The sequence below is a fragment of the Pygocentrus nattereri genome, chromosome 12, assembly GCF_015220715.1.
Source record: "Pygocentrus nattereri isolate fPygNat1 chromosome 12, fPygNat1.pri, whole genome shotgun sequence".
In the NCBI taxonomy this organism is placed as follows: domain Eukaryota; kingdom Metazoa; phylum Chordata; class Actinopteri; order Characiformes; family Serrasalmidae; genus Pygocentrus; species Pygocentrus nattereri.
Window position 1 is genome coordinate 10,170,968 of NC_051222.1, and position 21,348 is coordinate 10,192,315.

The 21,348-nt window shown below is 42.1% G+C and overlaps 1 protein-coding gene across 2 annotated transcripts; it reads right to left on the reverse strand.

Annotated features, from left to right (window-relative positions):
• Positions 1-1,069: 1,069 nt before the first annotated feature.
• On the reverse strand, positions 1,070-20,528 carry palb2 (partner and localizer of BRCA2). 2 transcript variants are annotated; one of them, XM_017717287.2, is made up of 13 exons: positions 20,224-20,527; positions 18,710-18,762; positions 18,432-18,491; positions 17,657-17,807; positions 15,059-16,411; positions 12,186-13,642; positions 10,456-10,611; positions 9,241-9,323; positions 8,931-9,092; positions 7,763-7,879; positions 7,326-7,413; positions 6,199-6,344; positions 1,070-1,578 (listed from the first exon to the last, which is right to left on the reverse strand). In XM_017717287.2, exons 2-13 carry the CDS (start codon positions 18,746-18,748, stop codon positions 1,347-1,349), a joined length of 4,044 nt encoding a protein of 1,347 aa, XP_017572776.1. In that variant the 5' UTR covers positions 18,749-18,762; positions 20,224-20,527; the 3' UTR covers positions 1,070-1,346. The 2 variants fall into 2 exon arrangements, 1 of the variants encoding a protein (XP_017572776.1); XR_005131236.1 differs by lacking the exon at positions 1,070-1,578 and having other exon boundaries at positions 6,293-6,344; positions 9,179-9,323; positions 20,224-20,528.
• Between the last annotated feature and the right edge of the window lie 820 nt (positions 20,529-21,348).

Consider the following 21,348-nt stretch of genomic DNA (forward strand, 5'->3'; position numbering starts at 1 on the left):
TATAGCCATGTTAACTATGATCCTGGTTCAGCTGATCACCCACGATGGTCATGCTGGTTGACCAGTGTACCAGCGTCCAAAACACAACATATGCTGTCGTCCCTAGCAGGGTGAGCTAAGAAATACCTGTCTGCCTTTGAAATACAGATATACAGAAATAATTAGCTATCCGAAATGATCAGTTATTATTAAGTAACACTATTGTTTTCTGATTTATATTCCATCCATCCATCCATCCATTTTCTAAGCTGCTTCTCCGTCAGGGTCGTGGGGGGGGGTGCTGGAGCCTATCCCAGCAGTCTTCGGGCGGAAGGCAGGATACACCCTGGACAGGTCACCGGTCCATCACAGGGCACCGATTTATATTATATTTCTTATTCTTATTGCGCATTGCTTTTTTTTTTTTTCCACCTTTGCACTTGGGATACCATAACAACAGCCTAGTAACCACCTGGGGTACTATAACAAACATGTAGCAACACCATTGCAACCACATTGGATACCATAGCAACCACTGAACAACAGCTCAGCAACCACCTGGAATTCCATAGTAACCATGTAAAATACCAGAGCTACAGCCTGGCAAAAACCATTATTGTAGTTTACAAGTGCAATGAACCGGTAACCCATTTAAGGGAACAGCGCCACGTAACTCATAGCAGTAATGCTACGTGACTGAAGGCGACATGAAGCCACACAAATGTTGCCATGGTGACAGTGCTACCAGCTAAAATGCCTGTGCTGGTGAAATTTGATTTCATTTTCATTTTACAGTTAAACCACATCAAGTGTGCGCAACTTTAAATAAGATCTGATGCTGGTTTGAGAGTGTATTTTCATACCAACCATTTGGCCTATTTGGGTGACTACTGAGTTTTAGTGTTTGGTAGCGACGTTCGCCTTATAGCTCCACGTCTTAGCTAAAGAAATAAAAGTTGGGACATCAAACATGTCTTGGCTGATCAACTACATTTGAGTTAAGGGGACGACTGGTTAAAACTGATATTTCACCAAACTATTCCTTTAACTCCACCACTGACAACAACACATCTTCACACACTAAGCCTCTAAAAGTGTTTATTTGCAAATAAAAACAATACTTGCACTGTACATACCTTAAACACACACAGGACATAAAACATTTCTTTCTTTTCTTTCAAAGACAAGGTAGAAAAGGTGCTTCATGTGTATACTTTGTGTGGAATGTTTTATTTTGAAGCCATTTCTGAAGCTAAAAATGTGCAACAAGTTTATAAAAAATTAGTTCTTTTTTTGAAGCAAACTCTTCACTTACACACAAACAAACTCTTTGATATGTAAATAAAGAAAAAAGACAAAAAGAGTCATTAATGACAAATTCCTTTGGTTTCTGGAGGTTTATACTGATAGATATTAACATCTCCACTTAGATATCCAGTGAGTAAAGTATTTGGCCCCGCCCACCGCGCTAACCGACACAGCTGGGCTTCCCCATTTCCAACCACGCTGGCCACGCCTCCTCTCAAATCCCAAATGGACAGATGGCCAGACTGGAAAACACCCACAAGCATAGATCCAAAAACGTCACCATCTATCAACCTAGATAGAAAAGACAGAACAATATATAGTTATTAGAACTGGACATACAACCCCATCCATCCATCCATCCTTCCATCCATCCATCCACTTCCGCTTCTCTGGGGTTCAGGTCGCGGGGGCAGCATCCTGAGCAATGAGGCCCAGACCTCCCTTTCCCCAGCCACTTCCACTAGCTCCCTGGGGGGGATTCCGAGGCGCTCCCAGGCCAGCTGGGCGGTATAGTCACGCCAGCATGTCCTGGGTCTTCCCCGGGGGCTCCTCCCCGGTGGACTTGCCTGTGAGGCATCCTAACAAGATGCCCGAACCCCCTCAACTGGCTCCGCTCGACGTGGAGAAGCAGCGGCTCTACTCCAAGTCCCTCCCGGATGACCAAACTTCTCACCCTATCTCTAAGGGAGTCCAGCCACCCTGCGGAGGAAACTCATTTCGGCCGCTTGTATTCGCGATCTTATTCTTTCGGTCATTACCCAAAGCTCATGACCATAGGTGAGGGTGGGAACGTAGATCGACCAGTAAATCGAGAGCCTTGCCTTATGGCTCAGCTCTTTCTTTACCACAACAGACCGGTATAGAGCCCGCATCAGTGCTGACCCCGCACCCGTTGATCTCCCGCTCCCTTGTACCATCACTCGTGAACAAGACCCCGAGATACTTGAACTCCTCCACTTGAGGCAAGAGCCTATCCCCAACCCAGAGAGGGCTCTCCACCCTTTCCCGCCTGAGAACCATGGCCTCGGATTTGGAGGTACTGATCCTCATCCCGGCCGCTTCACACATACAACATACAACCCCATTTCCAAAAAAGTGCAAAATGTAAATAAAAACAAAATATAATGATGTGCAAACCATTTAAACCCTGTCTTACTGAAAACAGTACAAAGACAGCAAATGTTGAAACTGAGAAATTTTATTTATTTATTTTTAATATTTGCCCATTTTGAATTTGATTCCAGCATGTTTCAAAAAGTTGGGATGGGGGGAAACAAAAGGCTTGTAAAGTTGTGTAATGCTAAAAAAAAAAAAAAAAAAAAAAAAAAAAACACCTGGTGGTTGATTAGCAACAGGTCAGTAACATGACTGGGTATAAAAAGAGCATCTCAGAGAGGCCGAGTCTTTCAGAAGTAAAGATGAGGAGGGGTTCACCACTCTGTGAAAGACGGCACAATTCAGGAAAAACATTTCTCAACGTAAAATGGCGAAGAACTTGGGGATTTCATCATCTACAGTACATAATGACATTAAAAGATTCAGAGAATCTGGAGAAATCTCTGTATGTAAGAGACAAGGTCAAAAAACAGTATTTGCTGGCCGTGATCTTTGGGCCCTCAAGCGGCACTGCATTAAAAACAGAATTGATTCTGCAGTGGAAATCCCTGCATGGGCTCAGAAACACTTCTGAAAACCACTGTCTGTGAAAACAGTTCATCACTGCATCCACAAATTAAAGTTAAAACTCTAAAATGCAAAGAAGAAACCAAATACAAACAGGATCCAGAAACGCTGCCACCTTCTCTGGGCCCGAGCTCATTTAAAACGGACTGAGGGGAAGTGGAAAATTGTCCTGTGGTCTGATCAACATTTGAAATTCTTTCTGGAAATCATGGACACTGTCCTCCGGCCTAAAGACCACTCAGCTTGTTATCAGTGTACAGTTTAAAAGCCAGTATTCATGATGGTATAGGGGACATGGTCATTAGTGCACATGGCATGGGTGACGTGCATCTGTGAGCTAAGCGATATATACAGGTTTTGGAACCAACTTTTCTGGAAATTGGGTTGTAATATGCAACTGTTAAAATTAGCTGTTTTTTAATTTAAATACCTCTTATTCTGAATATATTTGCATATGAAACTGTACCACTTAGTGCTTTAATAAGAAACAATTTTTGTCTCTGCCTATTGACCTTGAAGTCACTCATTTCAGGGCAGACACCACAGCAGCCTGGCAGATTTGATCCTGCTTTTCTTCTCAACAAGAACATGAGCACAGATCCCTTGGAAAATCCAAAGCAGGATTGTGTGTCATATTTGAGCTGCATTAGTTTTACCTGGGGAGGTACTGCAAATCAAATTCACATCAAAGTGGTGCTATAACACTACCTAAAAAATAGACTCGGCTGTGTTATTGAGACTGGCGTCTGTTGCGCAAGAAGGCTATTACCTTTCAATTCAGGCCATCTGTGGTAGTTTGGGAAAACTTTATGATAGAACTGGCAGTGAAATTCATTGCAAATTACATTAGTCAAGGCCTGAAGACTGCACACTCTGCACATTTTAGCATTTTCCTCAATGTTATACACATCATTAAAGTAATTAGATAAATATCTAGCACTTCATAAAGTGGGTGAGGTGTGTTCAAACAGTGAAGACATAAATGTGCAGAGTATGGGAAATCAGGACTGCAGCGTTTGGTTTGTTTTTTCCTCAGACTGGGTGGCAGACCCTTCGTAGCTATTAGTGTTGTCGTATGCACATGGTGTCATCAAATGTGAATGGAGCCAGAATAGTATCACACAGTACACTATACATTTAATTAAACCAAGTTTTACATTCTCTCCATTTACTTTCAGAACGTGCAACTGTCCCTTAAACTGCCTGGCCTATTAAGTGGTAGGAAAAACTTGACTGGCGTTAACGATTTGCGGATCCCAGTTTGCTTCCCACCTTATTACGTTCATGCTCAAGCCTGAATCCTATCATTAGAGTGCACATTCACTAATGGGCAACACTAATATTTTGATGAAATATATTTACCTCCAGTTTTGCTGTGTTTTATCTATCAATGTCTTCTTTGTGAAGAAAGATCATTTTCTGGACTCTGATCTTGCATAACTATGGCTCATAATGGTCACATCAATATGGAGCAGCAAGAAACACTACTGTAAAGCCACCAATAGCCACAGCTGAGGATGTTACACAGAAGCCATGCATGTTGGAACAAGACTGAGACGCAAAGCTTGTTTACACTGAGAGCCACTGGCCAGCCAGGCACGTGATTATAAAAAAATCTTTCCATTTTCTAACTTGAACAAAGCCATTTGATGCTTGTTGCAGACATAACACTTCACACTTGTCACAGCAACTCACTCCTTCAGTAAAGATTTAAAATCTTTCTGAATATTACTGGAGGAGACTGTTAGCCATCTTGCAAGCGGTTTAGTTCACTTTATTAAGGCCCGAGTATAGTTTAGAGAGCCTGTTAATGTCAAATAAAAAGACTGAGATGAATCCAACATAGTGTCTTTAGCGTTAGATATATAAATGTTACATTGTTCTTTTATGCTGTCCTGTTCAGGCATGTCCATCAGAGACATCTGTATGTGAAATAATAGTGGCAGTGTAAGAATACTTATTTGTTTAGGCCCAACAGTATGTAGAATCGCATGTACTCATTGGGAATACAAAGGGAAATAAGCTACTAAAATGGTGGAGTCTTGAATGATGTCAGACTAACAAGTTTCTTTATAAGCCTTCTGCTTTCTGAAAAGGAAAACGCACTTTGTTCACCATGTCTACTTTCAAAGGTGCTCGAAAGCATCTAAAGTGTACACATGCAATATTCCCCATATGCAAATTAGGCTTTTTAATGTTTACACAGCAAAAAGGTGTCCTAATCTGATCTTTTTCTCCATATGTGACAAATGTGTCATCTGTGTGGCTGTGTGAACAGCAAAAAAATCCGATACATATCTGATCTGCGGTAACGCAACTCAGTCTGAACAGCCAGATCGGAACACATGGGACTTTTACATCAGTCCAGCTTGACATTCGTCATAATTTTGCGCTGCTAAGACTCAAACATTTAGGCTGATCTTTCTGTACCAAAAAATTATAAGAGACTCATCAAACCGCATAGGTTTTGAACGATATGGCCAAACGCGGCCGGAGGAGACGGAGGCGGCAGCGTCAGAAAGATTCCCAGGACATGAACCAAAGTAGCCGTGGCTGAATAACACACCCTTATTATGCCGAACTCGAACACATTCTGGGTGATGAGTCCAGCTGTCAACCATTGGAAATTCATAATCGCTCCTGTGATGCTGGCGAAGACGAACCTGAACCTCCGGGAACGACAGGCGTTCCCTGGCCGCTATGATCGTTTACCTCTGGATGAGCCACGTGAAGCGTTGTTGTTTTGCGCATGCGGGCCAGTTTATGAGCTGATCTGTTCAGACTAATGTCGTATACAGGTCACATTCAAAAGATGACGTGAGCGGCCAAACAAAAAATTGGATTTGGTGACAAAATCAGATTTGGGACACTTTTACCTGCTGTGTAAATGTAGCCTTAGATATCTCACTCACAAGTGAGGTCTCACACAAGGTTGGCTTCTGACCAACATCTGGATGGCCTGGATGTTTCTCTGCACGGATTAGGTGCTAAACAGCACAATGTGGTAATGTTGGTGTTTCTCAGAGATATTTTAGAATGGCCTGGGACATGACTCAGGCTTTAATGGCTGCACACATGTTCTTTTAAACAGAGTTTTTCTCTATTCAACAATATTTCTGGTATAAAAAAACTAAAAAACATTGGACAGCTACTTATGATAGTGAGGCATATTCAGATCACTACTTCACGTCATTCTCCTGTGTAACTGGCAATAGGTACAGTTCTCACCTCTCTAAGTGAGGAGCTGGACTCGTGACAGAGGTCAATGTGAGGTATTTCCCTGTAAGTGGGTTCATGGCGATCAGAGAGAAAAGAGCCGAACCATTCTTTTCATCACATGCACTTGCACGCTGAAGTAATACACAGAGCAGCCCCTATGGGAGAAAGCAGAGTATCTTTTTCACACACACACTCATAAAGCACATACACTACATGGCCAAAAGTATGTTGCCACCCAAACATCACATCTATATGCATGTTATGTGTCTCATTCCAAAACCATCGGCATTAAAATAGAACTGGTCCCCCCTTCTCACTAGATTTTGGAACATCGCTATGGAGATCTGCTTCCATTCAGCCTCCACAGTATTAGTGAAGTCAGACACTGATGTTGATTGGTAAGACCCGTTTCGGCGATGCTGTCAAGCTGAAACAGAGAAAGGCCTCTCACAAGCTGTTACTGCAAAGTTGGAAGCACACAATTCTCTACAGCATCATGCGATAAGATTTCCCTTCACTGGAACTAGGCAGCACAGCCCAGGCCAACTCATGAAAAACATCCCCAGCCTATTATTCCTCCTCCACCAAACTTTACAGTACAATGCATTACACAACTACCCTACCCAGATTTATTGGTCACACTGTCAGAAGGTGAATTATGATTCATCACGCCACTGAAAGTGTTTCCACTGCTCCCCTGTCAATTGGTGCTTTACACCACTCCAGCTGATGCTTTGCATTGCACATGGTGGTCTTAGGCTTGTGTGCTTGGCCATGGAATCCCAATCCAATCCGGTTCTTGTGCTAATGTTGCTTTCAGATGCTGTCTGGAATTTTAGCAGTAGGTGTTGCAAACAAGGGTAGTTTCCGCACTTTCCACACTGGTTAAGCTCTTGTTGGTCTAGCAGGGCAAAATGACAAACTGACTTGTTGGAAAGTTGGCATTATACGAAACCCCAACATTATATGCTCGAGTTTATGCTCCTGTTAGCAATGGGTGTGGCTGAAACAACCAAGCACACTAAAGGGGTGTCTGCAAACTTCGGGCCATGTAATGTATTACACACAAGCATCAAATCGATGTACAAAACATACATTTCAAGTACACAATCAACTTGTTTTTAAAAGTTCCCAACCTTGTAGGAATATCCCTTCAGACAGGTTGCCATGGACATGGTCTCTGCCAGTCGTATAGTCTGAAGTAGTTGGCCTAATTTCATATTCCTGGAATTATAAAGATATAAGCAACTGATTTTTAGGATTTTACTTTAAAAGAGTACAAGATGCACTTTAACAGCAAAAAAAAAAGAAAAAAACTATGTTACTATAGTCTATGTTACTATATACATGTTATGAGATGCAATAATACCTTTTTATTATGTAGTAAGGTATATATATTAAAACGTAATAATACTTTTAAAGTAATATGAATCTAGGGAACTACCTCCAACATAAGGTCATAATGAAATTAAAGTGTATGTACGCTGTACAAGTCACTGCATTGAGGGAACATGCTAGCTGAAATTATAATTCTTTTAAAGCTAAAGAAGGTCTGGCAGGTCTGGTTTCTCACCATATGAGGAGGGTCTTGCATTCAGTCCATCCGATCAGTGCATCTTTTTTCCCTTCCACAGCTGCCAAAGCCTGAATACTTCGATTTGTAGAGACCAGGGACAGGGTATCTGCAACCCTGCAGAGAGGAGACAGGGAAAGTGAATGATTCTATCTAGTATTACTTTTGTAACCTTTTAAAGTATCTGTCTTTAATGTAATTAAACATAGTTCTCAATTAAGTAAGAAAAACATAGTTTAATTATAACTGCCAACACAAAGCTGTCACCTTGACAGTCCAAAACATTTCTAGATTTTTCATTACAAGAACGAAAATATAAATATTGCAGCAAAAGATTGAATTAAACTACCTGACAAAAGAAATTTTCAAAGTAATATTTCATTTTCACTGTTATTTCTCAATTAAGTAAGAAAAACATACATACAAATGTTCTGTTAACATTAATCAGCTACAATATTTACTGATACTATACATATTACTTATAATAACAACTTCATTTTTATCAAAGAGTCTTCCGGGATTTCGTGCTCCAATTTTCTTTCCTAAACTAAAGTTGAAAGCACAAATAAAATGAAACAATCAACCAATTGAGGTTAGACTGGCAGCATCAGTGCATAACTCTAAAAAGCAGCTAAATACATATTTTTGCAAACTTTGTATTTTAGTTCCTAGCTGCTTTTTCATATTCATCTTTTTAACCCACCGGATTCAGCTCATCCCAGTTGGCCATCCTGATCAGATGCCTGAACCACCTCAACTGGCTCCTCTCAATGTGGAGGTGTAGGCGCTCTATTATTATTATTATTATTATTATTATTATTATTATCATTGCTGTTATTATTATTATTATTATTATTCACAAGTGCTTTAAACATAAAAGAGCGCAAGCTCATTTGTATTATAACAGTATTTTTAAAAGGTAAACAAAGTTTTGATGGGGCAATGTACAGTCATCATTACAAAATGAGAATATAATAAGTAAAATGAACACTAGTGCAGGAAAGTAGAAATAAAGTTTACAGTAGTAACAACAAGTGAAGGAATGAGACAGTGACTAAGGACAAAATTCGGGGGTTAGCTCCTTTCACATGGAAACCTATTAGCCAGTAAATTTGTATGAACCGGTGGCCTAAAAAATGTCTGTGTCCAGTTGTAAATTTAGCGTTACCTGCCATCCTGAGTGAGTGTGAACACCATGACTTTCTGCTGGGCTCCGGGAGCAAAACAGCATGCCAGCCTGCAGTCAGATACAGCCACCACTGCCTGCAAAGAACCTTTACACAACTCAGCCTGAGAGAACTCTCCATCAATACTGGCACAGCAGAGGATCCTACAGCAACACACACGCACACAAAATTTTAATGAGTACGCTATCAGAAAAATTAATGTAGTATCATGCCATCCCTACCAACATACCAGATGGTGTAAATGTAGTAACCCTGAACATCAGCAGTAGAGTATATATTTGTGCCATGTACCTCGCCTCTGTGATCTCCAGCCTCCCCAAACACACACAAAGCAAGCCTGGAGAATCTGGAACCTCCTGAAGAGAGATGACAGACTAGACGAGCAGAGGTTTAAAGACAAATCAGAGTCAATCGAGCCAAAAGTGAAACAACACATGAGTTTTAGTATTAAGTAAACAACACAAAACAACACAACACTACAATAATAATGGCTTATCTTGCTTGGCATGCATGCACATGCACACACACACACACACACACCCCTCCCATTTCTGCAAATATTTACTGTCCTCTGAAAAGAACTCAACACACAGCCATTAATGTCTAAATAGCTGGCAACACTAGTGAGTACACCTCACAGTGAATATGTCCAAATTGTGCTCAATGTCAATATTTTGTGTGACCACCATTACTATCTAGCACTGCTTTAACTCTTTGGGGCATGGAATTCACCAGAGCTGCACAGGCTACCACTGGAATCCTCTTCCATCATGACGACATCACAGAGCTGGTGTATGTTAGACTCCTTGTGCTCCTCCTCCTTCCGCATGAGGATACCCCACAGGTGCTCAATTGGGCTTAGATCATAGACATACTTGGCCAGTCCATCACCTTTAACTTCAGTAAGGCAGTTGTCATCTTGGAGGTGTGTTTGGGGTCGTTACTGAGTTGGAAAACTGCCATGCGGCGCAGTTTCCGAAGGGAGGGGATCATGCTCTGCTTCAGAACGTCACAGTATATGTTGGAATTCATGTTTCCCCTCAATGAACCACAGCTGCCCAGTGTCGGAAGCACTCTTCCAGCTCCAGACCATGATGCTACCAGAACCATGCTTGACTGTAGGCAAGAGACAGTTGGTACTCCTCACCAAGGCGCCACCACACATGCTGGACACCATCTGAGCCAAACAAGTTGATCTTGGTCTCATGAGACCACAGTTCCAGGAATCCATGTTCTTGGACTGCTTGTCTTCAGCAAACTGTTTCTGGGCTTTCTTGTGCGTCAGCTTCAGAAGAAGCTTCCTTCTGGGACGACGGCCATGCAGACCAAGTTGATTCATTGTGTGGCATATGGCCTGAGCACTGACTGGCTGACCGCCCTCTTCAATCGGTGCAGCAATGCTGGCAGCACTCATGCGTCTATTATTTGAAGCCAACCTCTGGATATGACCCTGAACACATGAACTCCCACTTGGAGATAAATGGACGTGTAAATGTAAGTGTTTACCTGGGTGAAGGTCCAAGTGTGTAGAAGATTCCACTGCTGGCCTGCCGCCTTCTGAGCCCAAACACACACACTCCACTCTCCGGCCACGCACACACCCCAGTCCTCAGACGGCCACCGGACCAAACATACGTCCAACACGCACCCTCCCTCCAGCGCCTACAGAGAGAGATGGACACACACATTTACAGAGACACAAACTGCTAGGATTAGGCTACGTTCACACAGCAGGTAAAAGTAGCCCAAATTTGATTTTCTCACCAAATCAGATTTTTTTTGATTGGCTGTTCACAATATCCTTTAAGCGTGACATCAGTCTGAACAGATCAGCTCCTAAACTGACCTGCATGCACAAACAATGCTTCACGTTGCTCATCCACAGGTAAACACTCAGGACTTCCAATGAACGCCAGTCGCTCCCAGGGGATCAGCTTCATCTTCGCCAATATCACAGAAGCCATCATGAAGCTTCCCTGACTGACAGCTGGGCTCATCACCCAGAATGTGTTCGAGCTCTCTGTAAAAACGGCCTGGTCACTTCTCTGGTTCACAGCCTTGAATCCTTTAAACTGTGCTTTCAGACTTTTAGCTGTTCTTTGACGCAGCAGCGTCGTTCTCCATGGCCACATTTGACCATTCTTTCTAAATAGTGCGGTCGTGGTCAGTACCTTCTAATTTTTTGGTACAGGAACATCACCCCAAATGTTTGAGCCTCAGCAGCATAAAATTATGACAAGTGTCGAGTTGGATTGACGTAAAAGTTGCATGAATTCCGATCTGGCTGCTCAGACTGAGTCGCACTGCCACAGATCAGATACACATCAGATTTTAGTACCACATATGAAAGCGTCTCAAATCGGAATTGAAAATGTCAGATTCAATGGTTTTATCTGTTCACACTGACACACAGACACACATCTGTGTCACATGTGAAGAAAAAAAATCTGATTTGGGCCACTTTCACCTGCTGTGTGAACACAGCCTTACTGATGCGTGATCTGGGAAAATTAAAATACACTGAAATCCCAAGACTGAGGAATTACAACCTTAGAATGTTTGAACTTTATAGCCCCATTTGACCTGCATGAATTTGGAATGCTAACGCTAATTCTAGTATTTGTACTACTATTGATTACCGTCACTAACTCGACATAATACATAAAAAGTACCAAAAATTCATGACTACTAATAAACTGTTTAATTCAACTTACAAATGAATTGGAATACAATAAAAACTATTTTCGACCAATAAATGTATAAATTATAATAATATAAATTCATTATTATTAATTATTTATTAAACATCAACAATAATTTGACACTAACGAAAGATTAGATTTTACATCAGAAAATTACAGAGACAAAAAAAAAATATATATATATATATATATATACTGACTTAAGATCTGCCATGGCAATGTATGTCTGCCATCACCATAATTTTCACTTCATTCACTTCATTAATAAGACTGTTTTTATGAAAGTGAAGACACTTGATCAGCCATGCATTTACATTATTTATTTGGTGAATTCGCTTAGTGTTTGGTATAACATTCCTTTTTTTACCAGCAAGAAGTGTATCCATCTCAAGCAAGCGCACAAACTTTTTTACAAAGTTTGATGATTTTATTCAATATTTGTCATTTCCATCAAGTCTCTTTTACTATAAAAAATACGCATCAAAACATGAAACCTGGCTATTGCCGTATTTCCACTAAAGAAAGAATTATTACCTTTAGAGTATGAGTCTTCTGAAGAGTGCTACAGGAAATGACCTGGTCAGAGTGATGTGAGGCTCCTGTAGGCTGACTCCTATGAAGGGTCTCAGCGCCAGCTGCCTGGGCGGCATGTTCTGAGGGTGTACTGGTTTGGTGAGCCGCATTAGAAGGGAAAATATTCATACCAGCCGCTCTCTGGACTGCTGACAGGTCTGATGTCTCGTTGGCGGTGCAGGGTTTGGCCACATCGCCACCGTCAACATCCACACACTGAGAAGGCAGCAGACTCTCTGTTTGAGGGTGAATCTCAGGTTCGATAATAGTGTGAAGCTCATTCTCAGACTGCTTGATGTCTTGGTGTTGAGTCTCCAGCTCCTTGGTTTCATGACCACTCTCAGAAACAGCCTTATGTATTGATTGAACACGCTCAGAAACGGTCTGAGGTGGACTTACCCAGACCTCACTGGCTCGTTCAGTGGTTTCTCCGGGTTCAGGCCCTGATGGTGTTTGGATTTCTCGTTCAGCGTGAGTCTGGCTCTCCGTTTGTGTCTTGGCTTGGCAGATGGTCACCACAGCTGGAGCCACAGGTTGCGAAGAACACAGAGCAATACTCTGTTCAGGAGGAGAAGACAGAGTAGAAGTTAAGACTGAGGGTGAGTTGGGGGTCAAAAGATGAGGGGTGATTCCCAGAGAGGGAAGGGAAGGGTCAAGACCATGCTGTGTTTGGGACGTCAAGGATATGCTAAGGTTTAGCATCGCCGGGCACTGGGATCCACCATCCGATGGTGCGTTAGCTTCATTACAGCTGTATTTGATTTGATTAGTCCGCGGAAATATGTGTGGTTCATCAGCATTAACCTCAAGCCCCCCACCTAGTTCTTTGCCACAAATCATGGGCTTTTCCTTGTCTTCAGTGGCTGAGACTGGTATAGAGAGGCCTTTGCATGTGGTAGATTCATTTAGCTGGTGGGTGATGCTCAACTGCATAGAACCCTCATTTCCTGGATGCATTCCTTGCTCAGAACTGGTGATGCAGGATTTCTGGCTGCCAGTCTCAGACCATAACTGGTTTGCAGTCTCTGCGAGCTTTTGTGATTCAAGGGGATTCTCTTTCACCACTGAAACCTCAGCAGAGCTCATCTGGCTCAGAGGAAAGCTACCTTCCAGGGAGCAGCTGGGTGGTAGGAGCTCTGGAATGAACTGTTCAGCTGCTTTAGAACTATCCTCATCCTGAGGTGCTCTAAAGCATCTGCTGCTGTGACGCGTGTTGTAAGGTGAATAATGTGGAATCAAGGGCTCCAGGTTCAAGCAGGACGTGCGGAGCCGCTCTAGTTTCAGTTGGCCAAACTCGTCGTCAGGCAGGTGAAAATCCTGGACGTCAAACGCCGAAAGCAGCTGGCCGAGGTACCTCGAATTCTTCATCCTCAAAGCTTCAGCAAGGGAAGCTAAAGAAGGCAGAAGAGGTGTGCTGTCTGAAAAAGAAACGTACATGTGAACATGTGTGAATCAACCATAACCCTCACACTAACCCTCACACTTAAACCACAACCCACATTACTACTTAAAGCATTTTAAAGATTACTAACAATGATGAGAATTTACTATTTCATCTTATTTATTATTTATATATCCATATTTGTATACTATGCTATTGCCTGGATCTTCATGTTACTGCATATAAATGCACAAATAAAAGAAAAAAAAACCTGTCAAGTACTTCTACGGTACAGTTAAAATCACAATGACTCAAAGAATCAATCATGTTAAGCGTAAAAAGTAAGTTTTCTTTAATTTAAAAGTATTGCTTATTTTAGAATCTGACTATTTAATTCAATAACAATCACAGTGACAGATTCGACCACACTAATGTTTCAGAAACATTTTCAAAATCACTGGGAGAAAAAAAAAAAAAAAAAAAAAAAATCGGACCACAATTGCAAATGTTTGTAGTGTTTGACTCAAATAACACAAAAAAAATGGCTTTCCAGGTTTACAGCCACCATGCTGAGCATTATAAGCTTTCCCAATCCAGTTAATAATCATCCCCTTTATAATGTTTCTGGTGTACATCTCCAACATCTCTGCAATTTATGATTCCTTAGGAAACAATTTGATGCAGCACAAAACTGCCAATTTCACCATCATTTGATTCAATTGTGCTCAAACGTGACTGGCCTGCTGCACAGCCTGCTGTAAGCCTTGCCTTTTGAAGTACAGACTGGGCTAAAGAACTGATGCAATATCAAGTTTAGCTCAGTTTTGTCAGTTTTTGCAGATCAGTATTAATGTTGTTTTGTTCCAGCCAATCTGTAAAGCGTCTTACAGTTCATAGTGTGGTGAATGGTATTGGGTTCCTTTCTGATTCCAGGTTGTTTAGCTGTTTTTCTGTCACAGCTGCCGACTGAAAAGCTGCTCAGTGGCGATGACAGTTTGGGAATTTAGTGTAGTCTCATCTTCAGAGTCTGACCAAATCAACTGTCGGTCAAACGTGATCTTAAAAGTGTCCATTTTCTGTTTGCGGCAAAGAAGTAAAAATCTTAAAATGGTTTGAGAGCGTCTCCTACACTCCTCTCAGAGGAGTGACAGTGTTTGTGGAAAAAACGTGTCAGAGCATTAGAACGCTTCTCAACCAATCAACTTGTGTGCAAGGAAATAACTGTGGTATAAAACTGATTCTAACATTCTAAAATTGATACGGTTGAATTGTCACCTTCAGAGATACGTATTTTTTACACCCTGTTGTAAAATGTTTAGTTCATTATGGAGGGAACAGTGGAGTCCAATACAAAACCAACTATTTTTCTCCACACAGAACCCTGTTTAACAATATCAACTGCTCAAAATCTTAAAGCCTTTCAATGTATATGTTGAGACTGAAACCTCCTCACCACTTGTGCTTGCACTGGCTTGAGAACCTGACCCAACTCTTTCGGCTTGGCCACGCCTCCTCCTGAAGATTGGGTACACCTCAGAATCTGGAAGCAATTTACAGTCCAGGTAGAGCTGAGAATCTGATAGATGCTTAAAAACGGTCCCCACTGGCTGGGTCCTCAAGGCAGGCTCTGGCGCTGGGATTGGCTCCACTGGTGACTCTACCTCTGCCTGTGGGTGGGGCTCTGCTGAGAGGAGAGACTGTGATTGGAGGAGGGATGGAGTTTGAGTGGCTGATTCTGGTTTGTGCTGTTCTGTACATGACACTGCTGGGAAACTTGATGTCATGCCTGCTGGTCGCGTTCTCCTGCGCCCTCCACGCCCCCTTCGACCACGCCCTCTCTGTCTGGGCTGGTGATGTGCTCTTCCATCTGGTTGTGAAGCCTCAGAAGTAACATGACTTCCATTTTGCCTCTGTGATAGGCTGGACCTTCGTCTGCCCCTCCCCCTGGAGAGCTGGCTGTGAATGACAGCGTCCAGGTCTACAGGGCTGTGGGCTGCAGCCATGCGCCTGGTCGTACGGACGTAATACTCCACCGGAAAAGGTAAACCCTCTATCACTGTACAGGAATCGAGAAAACCAGCCTTCTCGGATGAGAATGGAAAAGGCGTCATGTCTTCACTGCCCTTCTCCACACCACTAACTGCTGCTACGATCGTCTCTTTTGACTGGTCAGAAAGGCCAGCTGACTGGAAAGACTGTACCTGCATAAATAACTGGTCAGAGGCTGCGGAGCTTGTTTGAGAATCTTCATCCACTGATTGGCCAACAGGAGAGATCTTATCTTCTGCCTGGCTTGGTGGAAAGATTCCCACAGGTGATTGGTCTATTGAAGAATTCTCTGCTGCTGAATGGGGAGTTGCAATCATCCGTAACGCCACATCACAGTTAGCTTCACTTTCCCTCAACCCATCTATCAACTTCTTTCTCTGCCTTTCTTCATCACCCTCTTTCTCTTTCCATCCATTCTGGTTCCTTTCTTCTTCCATCTGGCCTCTTGCAGTTTCACTCCCTTCTTTCTCTCCAACTCCCGCTACATCCAGGCCGTTCTCCTTATCAGTCCTCTCAGGTTCATCTATTTCATTATCTACTCTCTGTCTCTCCTCGCCTCCACCTCTCACTTTCTCCTGGCTGTCAGTGTCAGACTCCCTCTCTCTGCTCTGCAAGCGCAGACGACTGCGCTTGGAACGCAGGCGCTGAGTAGGGCTTCGCCTACATGTTGGCGTGGAACAAGGAGACGCGTCCGACCCATCGGGAAGATGGAAACGGACGAGGGGGGCTTTCTTCCCTGAGAGGAAACCATCAGGCTCTGAAAACAAACAGCAAAATCTTATTAAGACTATGATAAATCAGTGAGCCCGTTTACATGCACTCAACAATCGGATAACTGCAGAAAATCAGATTTTGTCAGTAATGCGATCAACACGTTTACATGTACCTGAATAATCAGATAAATAGGGAAACTCCAGATCTACATAAATCAGACAGTAACCAGATTTCTGCTTTCCAACCAGCCAATAAATTCACAGAAGAAAACGAGACATAAACGTAGCGTTAAAAAGTCTAACTTCCTGCTGCGGCTCTTTTTTTTATTTTAAAACATCACGCCACTTTATCTGAAAATATGAACAAAAATCATCTAGCAGTTGACAAACATTTAAATACTTCATTTCGTGTTTGGTTTCAGCGCTGCTCCAAAAGTGTTTTTGCTGTGTCTCGCGACATCCACCGTCTGATCTCAGGCATGTGCAGACTGAGAAATCCGATCAATCACAGTAAGGGATCACATGCACTGACAAATCTGATTACTGAGCTACAATCGGAGTTCTAGTTCAGAGGATGGTGTTTCCATGACCATTTGAATGATCAGATAACTGCAGAAATCTAATTATCGGATTATTGAGTGCATGTAAAAGGCACTCATTGTCTGATCTTAATACTCACATTTTTTTTAACCCAAACAATTTAATTCTGGACAAAAAAGATGAAACAAGGATGAAAGACATGGAAACAATTTGACTCATTATTGAAAAGTATATTGGGTTCATATAGACAGATATTCTTAATTTTAGGCCAGATGTGCTTTATTTCTTTGGGAATGTATTCAGTTCACCCAATTTAAAGCACATCTACATTCATGCTTATACAGTGTTTGAGGGACCAAAACCCCAGATCCCTGAGGAACTGGCTGGTGTTGTTGGAAAGCACTACTTAGCCCTCAAGTCCCTAGAAAGTGGATTGGACCATCCTTGGCTGAGCTTTGGAGCTCTAAATGTTTACAGTTCCCCTGAGGGAGGGCATGGGAGTTGCAGTTTGTGAACTGTTCTGAACACAAGTATCCACAAACTTGTCAGTCTAGCAATTCCACTATAATATTTCTTTCACTGTGGATTCCCAGCTATTTGCTGATGTGAAATATGGGGAATTTCGTTGCACTGCCTTTAACAATGTACCAACTACTCTGCTAACTCTGACACCAATGTCTCATAACCACGTACGAAGTGGAAACAAGTAGACGTTTGAGCGCAAATGCCTCATTGAGCTGGATACGTACTAGTGTCCAGTAGCAGGGTCTTGTTAGATGGCAGGTCCGAGTTGAACACAGAAGAAGAAGAAGAACCTGACGCGTTGATCTGCAGCAGACGGTTCTGGTCAAGGATTCTGTTCTGCACATGCTTGCGGACCGCCTCCCTCCGCTCCGCTCGCTACACACAAACATACAGTGTACGTTACTTTGATTTAATATTTGGTCCCACTCGGTTGATAATGGGAAACTGGTGAGTAATAATGGAAACCCTTAAGGACTGAGAGACTTAAATCATTTAGTGTGGTAGCAAAATAATTTGCTACAATAAAATATTCATATTCTAGCAATCAATTCCATATTTGAAATAATGTATATATATGAGCAGTCAGGTCCCACAGAATTCAGAGAAATAGGGACTGTAAGCAACGATGGTGGCAGTAAATAATAATAACAACGATAATAATTATAATAAAAGTTACAAATACACACATATTTGACTTTCATTGACACACGTCCTGCTGTCGTAGCCTGCTGTCCTACTATGGCAGAAACTTTAGTTTGCTATAATTACTAAAACATGGGCTTTAAGTGAGTTAATGTCATGTTTTTTTCTGGTATTTACCCTAGATAACACCATTCCTTCAATTAATTCAGTGCATACTTTTTAAAGACATTAATTTGGTCGCCTTTTGGTGAGTCATCAGCTGTGCAACTGAGAAACTGAGAAACCCCTTTTATTAGAGAAAGTCTCTACCATTTGAAGCTCTACAGCAGGCGATGAATCCACCACAGACACACTCACCTGTAGCCGCTGTGCTGTTCTCTCATACTCTCTCTGTAGCAGCTCCAGTCGCCTCCTCAGCTTTAGGCAAAAATAATAATGTAAGAAAACGTTACAATGCTTTCTTCTTTTAAATACAGCTCTCCTGTTTGTCCAACCTTAACTACAGCTTACTGGTTTTGTGAAAAATACTGTTAGCCTATGAGTTCCCTTGACAGAGCCCTGGATAGTGTTTAAAGTGTTTAAATTTCAAAAATAATAATAAAAAGTAACATCTAATAAGAGTCACGAACACCTACTATCTCCTTATCTTCACTCCCCAGACTCTCCTCAGTCATTCTGCCAAGCTCACCTGTAAAGCACACAAAATTAAGATTTTCAATGTGATGCTGAAGACGAAGGGTTTCTTTCCCCAACTTGGATTACGCTGACTTTCATTTATTCACGGTGAGGGGACACATGAAGGGTGTTCCGAGCCAAATTTTTTTCCAGATTTTCCACTATTTTCCATCACCAACATTCCATATAAAACTCAGAAGACACTTGTAGGTTCACTGGTGGTTTTGCATAGTAGAAACAAAATGGCTATATTTGTGTTGTAGACATGGCCCCATCAGCACCACTGTGAAGAAATCCGAGTCTGCAAGTTTCTTTACAAAACCTCAGACTGCTGTGAATGACCGTCAATGTCGGAGTTATCCGAAAATCTTGAAAAACTGGTGGGGTTCCCCTTCAATAATAAGAGTACGCTACATTCCATCACTGACTGAACAAACCCGTCATGACTTCAGAAATATTTAACGTTACCAATTAGGGCTGAACGAGTTAAGGAAAATATCTAATCGCGATTTTTCCAAATAATATTGAAGCTGCAGTTTAAATCGCGATTATTTTTTAATATAAATTGAGATGCAGGCCTGATTTATTTGGAGCAAGAAGACCAGAATATCCACCTTTTCTGGCTTGAGGCTCGACCCCTGAACGGTCAAGCTGCCAGTAAGCTGTGGTTGTGATGTCACAACACGTGGAGGTTTGGTAGCCTCTGATTGGCCTAACTCACCTACAGGCACTTTCAACAAGCTCTGCGTCATTGGATTCAAGTTCCTCTCTTAAGAAGTGTTTTTGATAACGTTCAGACAGTTCTTCAAGGGTTCTTTAGTCAAGACAGTGGTTCTATACAGAACCATGAGCAACCAGAGACCCATCTGCATGCTTAAAGGGTTTTTTTCATGGTGAAATGGCTCTTCAGATTGATGGATGGATGTGTTCTCTATAGAACCTTTTTGAAAGGGGTTCTATACAGCACCAACATGTTCTTCTATTGCTACAAGCTTGACATTGAAACAATAGCAAAAACATTTTTGGTTCTATATAGAACCTACACATTCTCCATCAAGCAAAACCAAACTTCACCATGCAGAGAACCATTTAAGCAAGCAAACGGGTCTTCGGTTGTTCACTGTTCTACACAGAACCACCGTCTTTACCAAAGAATCGTCGTTTTTTAGAACCTGAAGAACTGTCTTTTTAGACCCCATTACCAATTCGCTAAAAACACATGAAAATACTCGTGGAATCACCGAGAAGTCTTAAATGTCTGCTACACCTCAGGCGCCTAAATTCGTGTCTTATATTAAATCACAATCTCATAGAAAAGCGAGTGAAGAGAAGTTAGTTAACCTAGTTAGCTAACTAGCTAAGCTAAGCTAACTTGGCTAGCGCTGCTGACCTGTCAGTGACCTGTACCGTCAGTCCGGTTCTGATGTTTAGCGTAAACTATTTTTAAAAAGACAACACGAAAGACTCGCTTTACCTGGGAAGAGTCATAATCCACTGGAGAGAGGAGTTAAACACACTACCGAACACTGTTCATGACAAAAAACGTCTGTAAATCGGCGATAAGCTAATGTTATCGGTCTTCTTGGTGCCATAACAACAAATCTCCCGCTACTTCGGCTGGCAGGGGAAAGCAGTGGATGTCAGATCGAGAAATATGGATTTGTGATTTTCTCTGAATCGCTGGGCGGACTGTTAGCACCGACATGCACACCCAAATGTCGCATTTACTGGCGTTTAAATGAGAGACCGCCCGTGTTCGGTTCATTTAACAGAGTGTTCATTGACACACGCTCGCTTTAAGATCGGGTCGCAGTTGTAGTTTCGTAAGTGCGCCGCTCCAACGTCGTTTAGAGGTGAAGACGCGCTGTACAAACTACAACTCCCATGATGCACTGCGGAGTTTTAGGGCCACTGTTAATAAAAATAAAAATAGACTTCGAGAATAAAGTCGTAATATTTCGCGAAAAAAGTTGTAATATTTGGAGGATAAAGTGGGCTAACTGTAGGGGGGCTGCCATAACGCGTCGGGGTCTCGGTTGCTGTACTGTTTCACTCACTCCTGTCTCCTTGTGGATCATTTTGATGATCATTCTCACTGTCTGTGAAACTTCATGTCCTCTATGAATGATGTGGAGATGTAGCCCCCGATAGCCGCGTAGAGGACCCTGCCTGAGATTCTCCTTCAACAACACTGACAGAGTCTGTCTGGCTCTTTATTCTAGATAAACAGTTTCCTGATCAGCCGTTTCTTATACTATGATGCTGACCAGGAGCGACAGGGAGACTGAGTGTTTCTTTATGGGTGAATCGATATGAAGGTGAAGCTCCACCAACTCAGCGCCTCTCATTTAACAGGAGGAGGTGCTGCTTCCCTTTGCAGAACCTCTGGACACAATATTGGACCTTTCCTGATATTAATGCCACTTTAATGTCGTAATTCTATGACTTTATTCTCAAAGTCTGCTATTTTTATTTTTATCAACAGTGGCCCTGAAACGCCGTCGGTATGGGAGGCAAATCCTGCCATAAAGGAAATGAAAATGAAAACAGTAAAATGTAAATGCAAACCTCTTTTTGTCATTTCTTTCTAGTCGTTATT

What these genes read in the sequence shown, in the direction of transcription:
- palb2 (XM_017717287.2), bottom strand. Translation starts at nt 18,748, where the DNA reads ATGACTGAGGAGAGTCTGGGGAGTGAAGATAAGGAGATA. An exon ending in CTGGAGATCACAGAGGCGAG is followed by an intron (nt 9,093 to 9,240) that starts GTACATGGCACA and finishes GTGTTGCTGTAG; the next exon opens with GATCCTCTGCTGTGCCAGTA. An exon ending in TGCAAGACCCTCCTCATATG is followed by an intron (nt 7,414 to 7,762) that starts GTGAGAAACCAG and finishes TTATAATTCCAG; the next exon opens with GAATATGAAATTAGGCCAAC.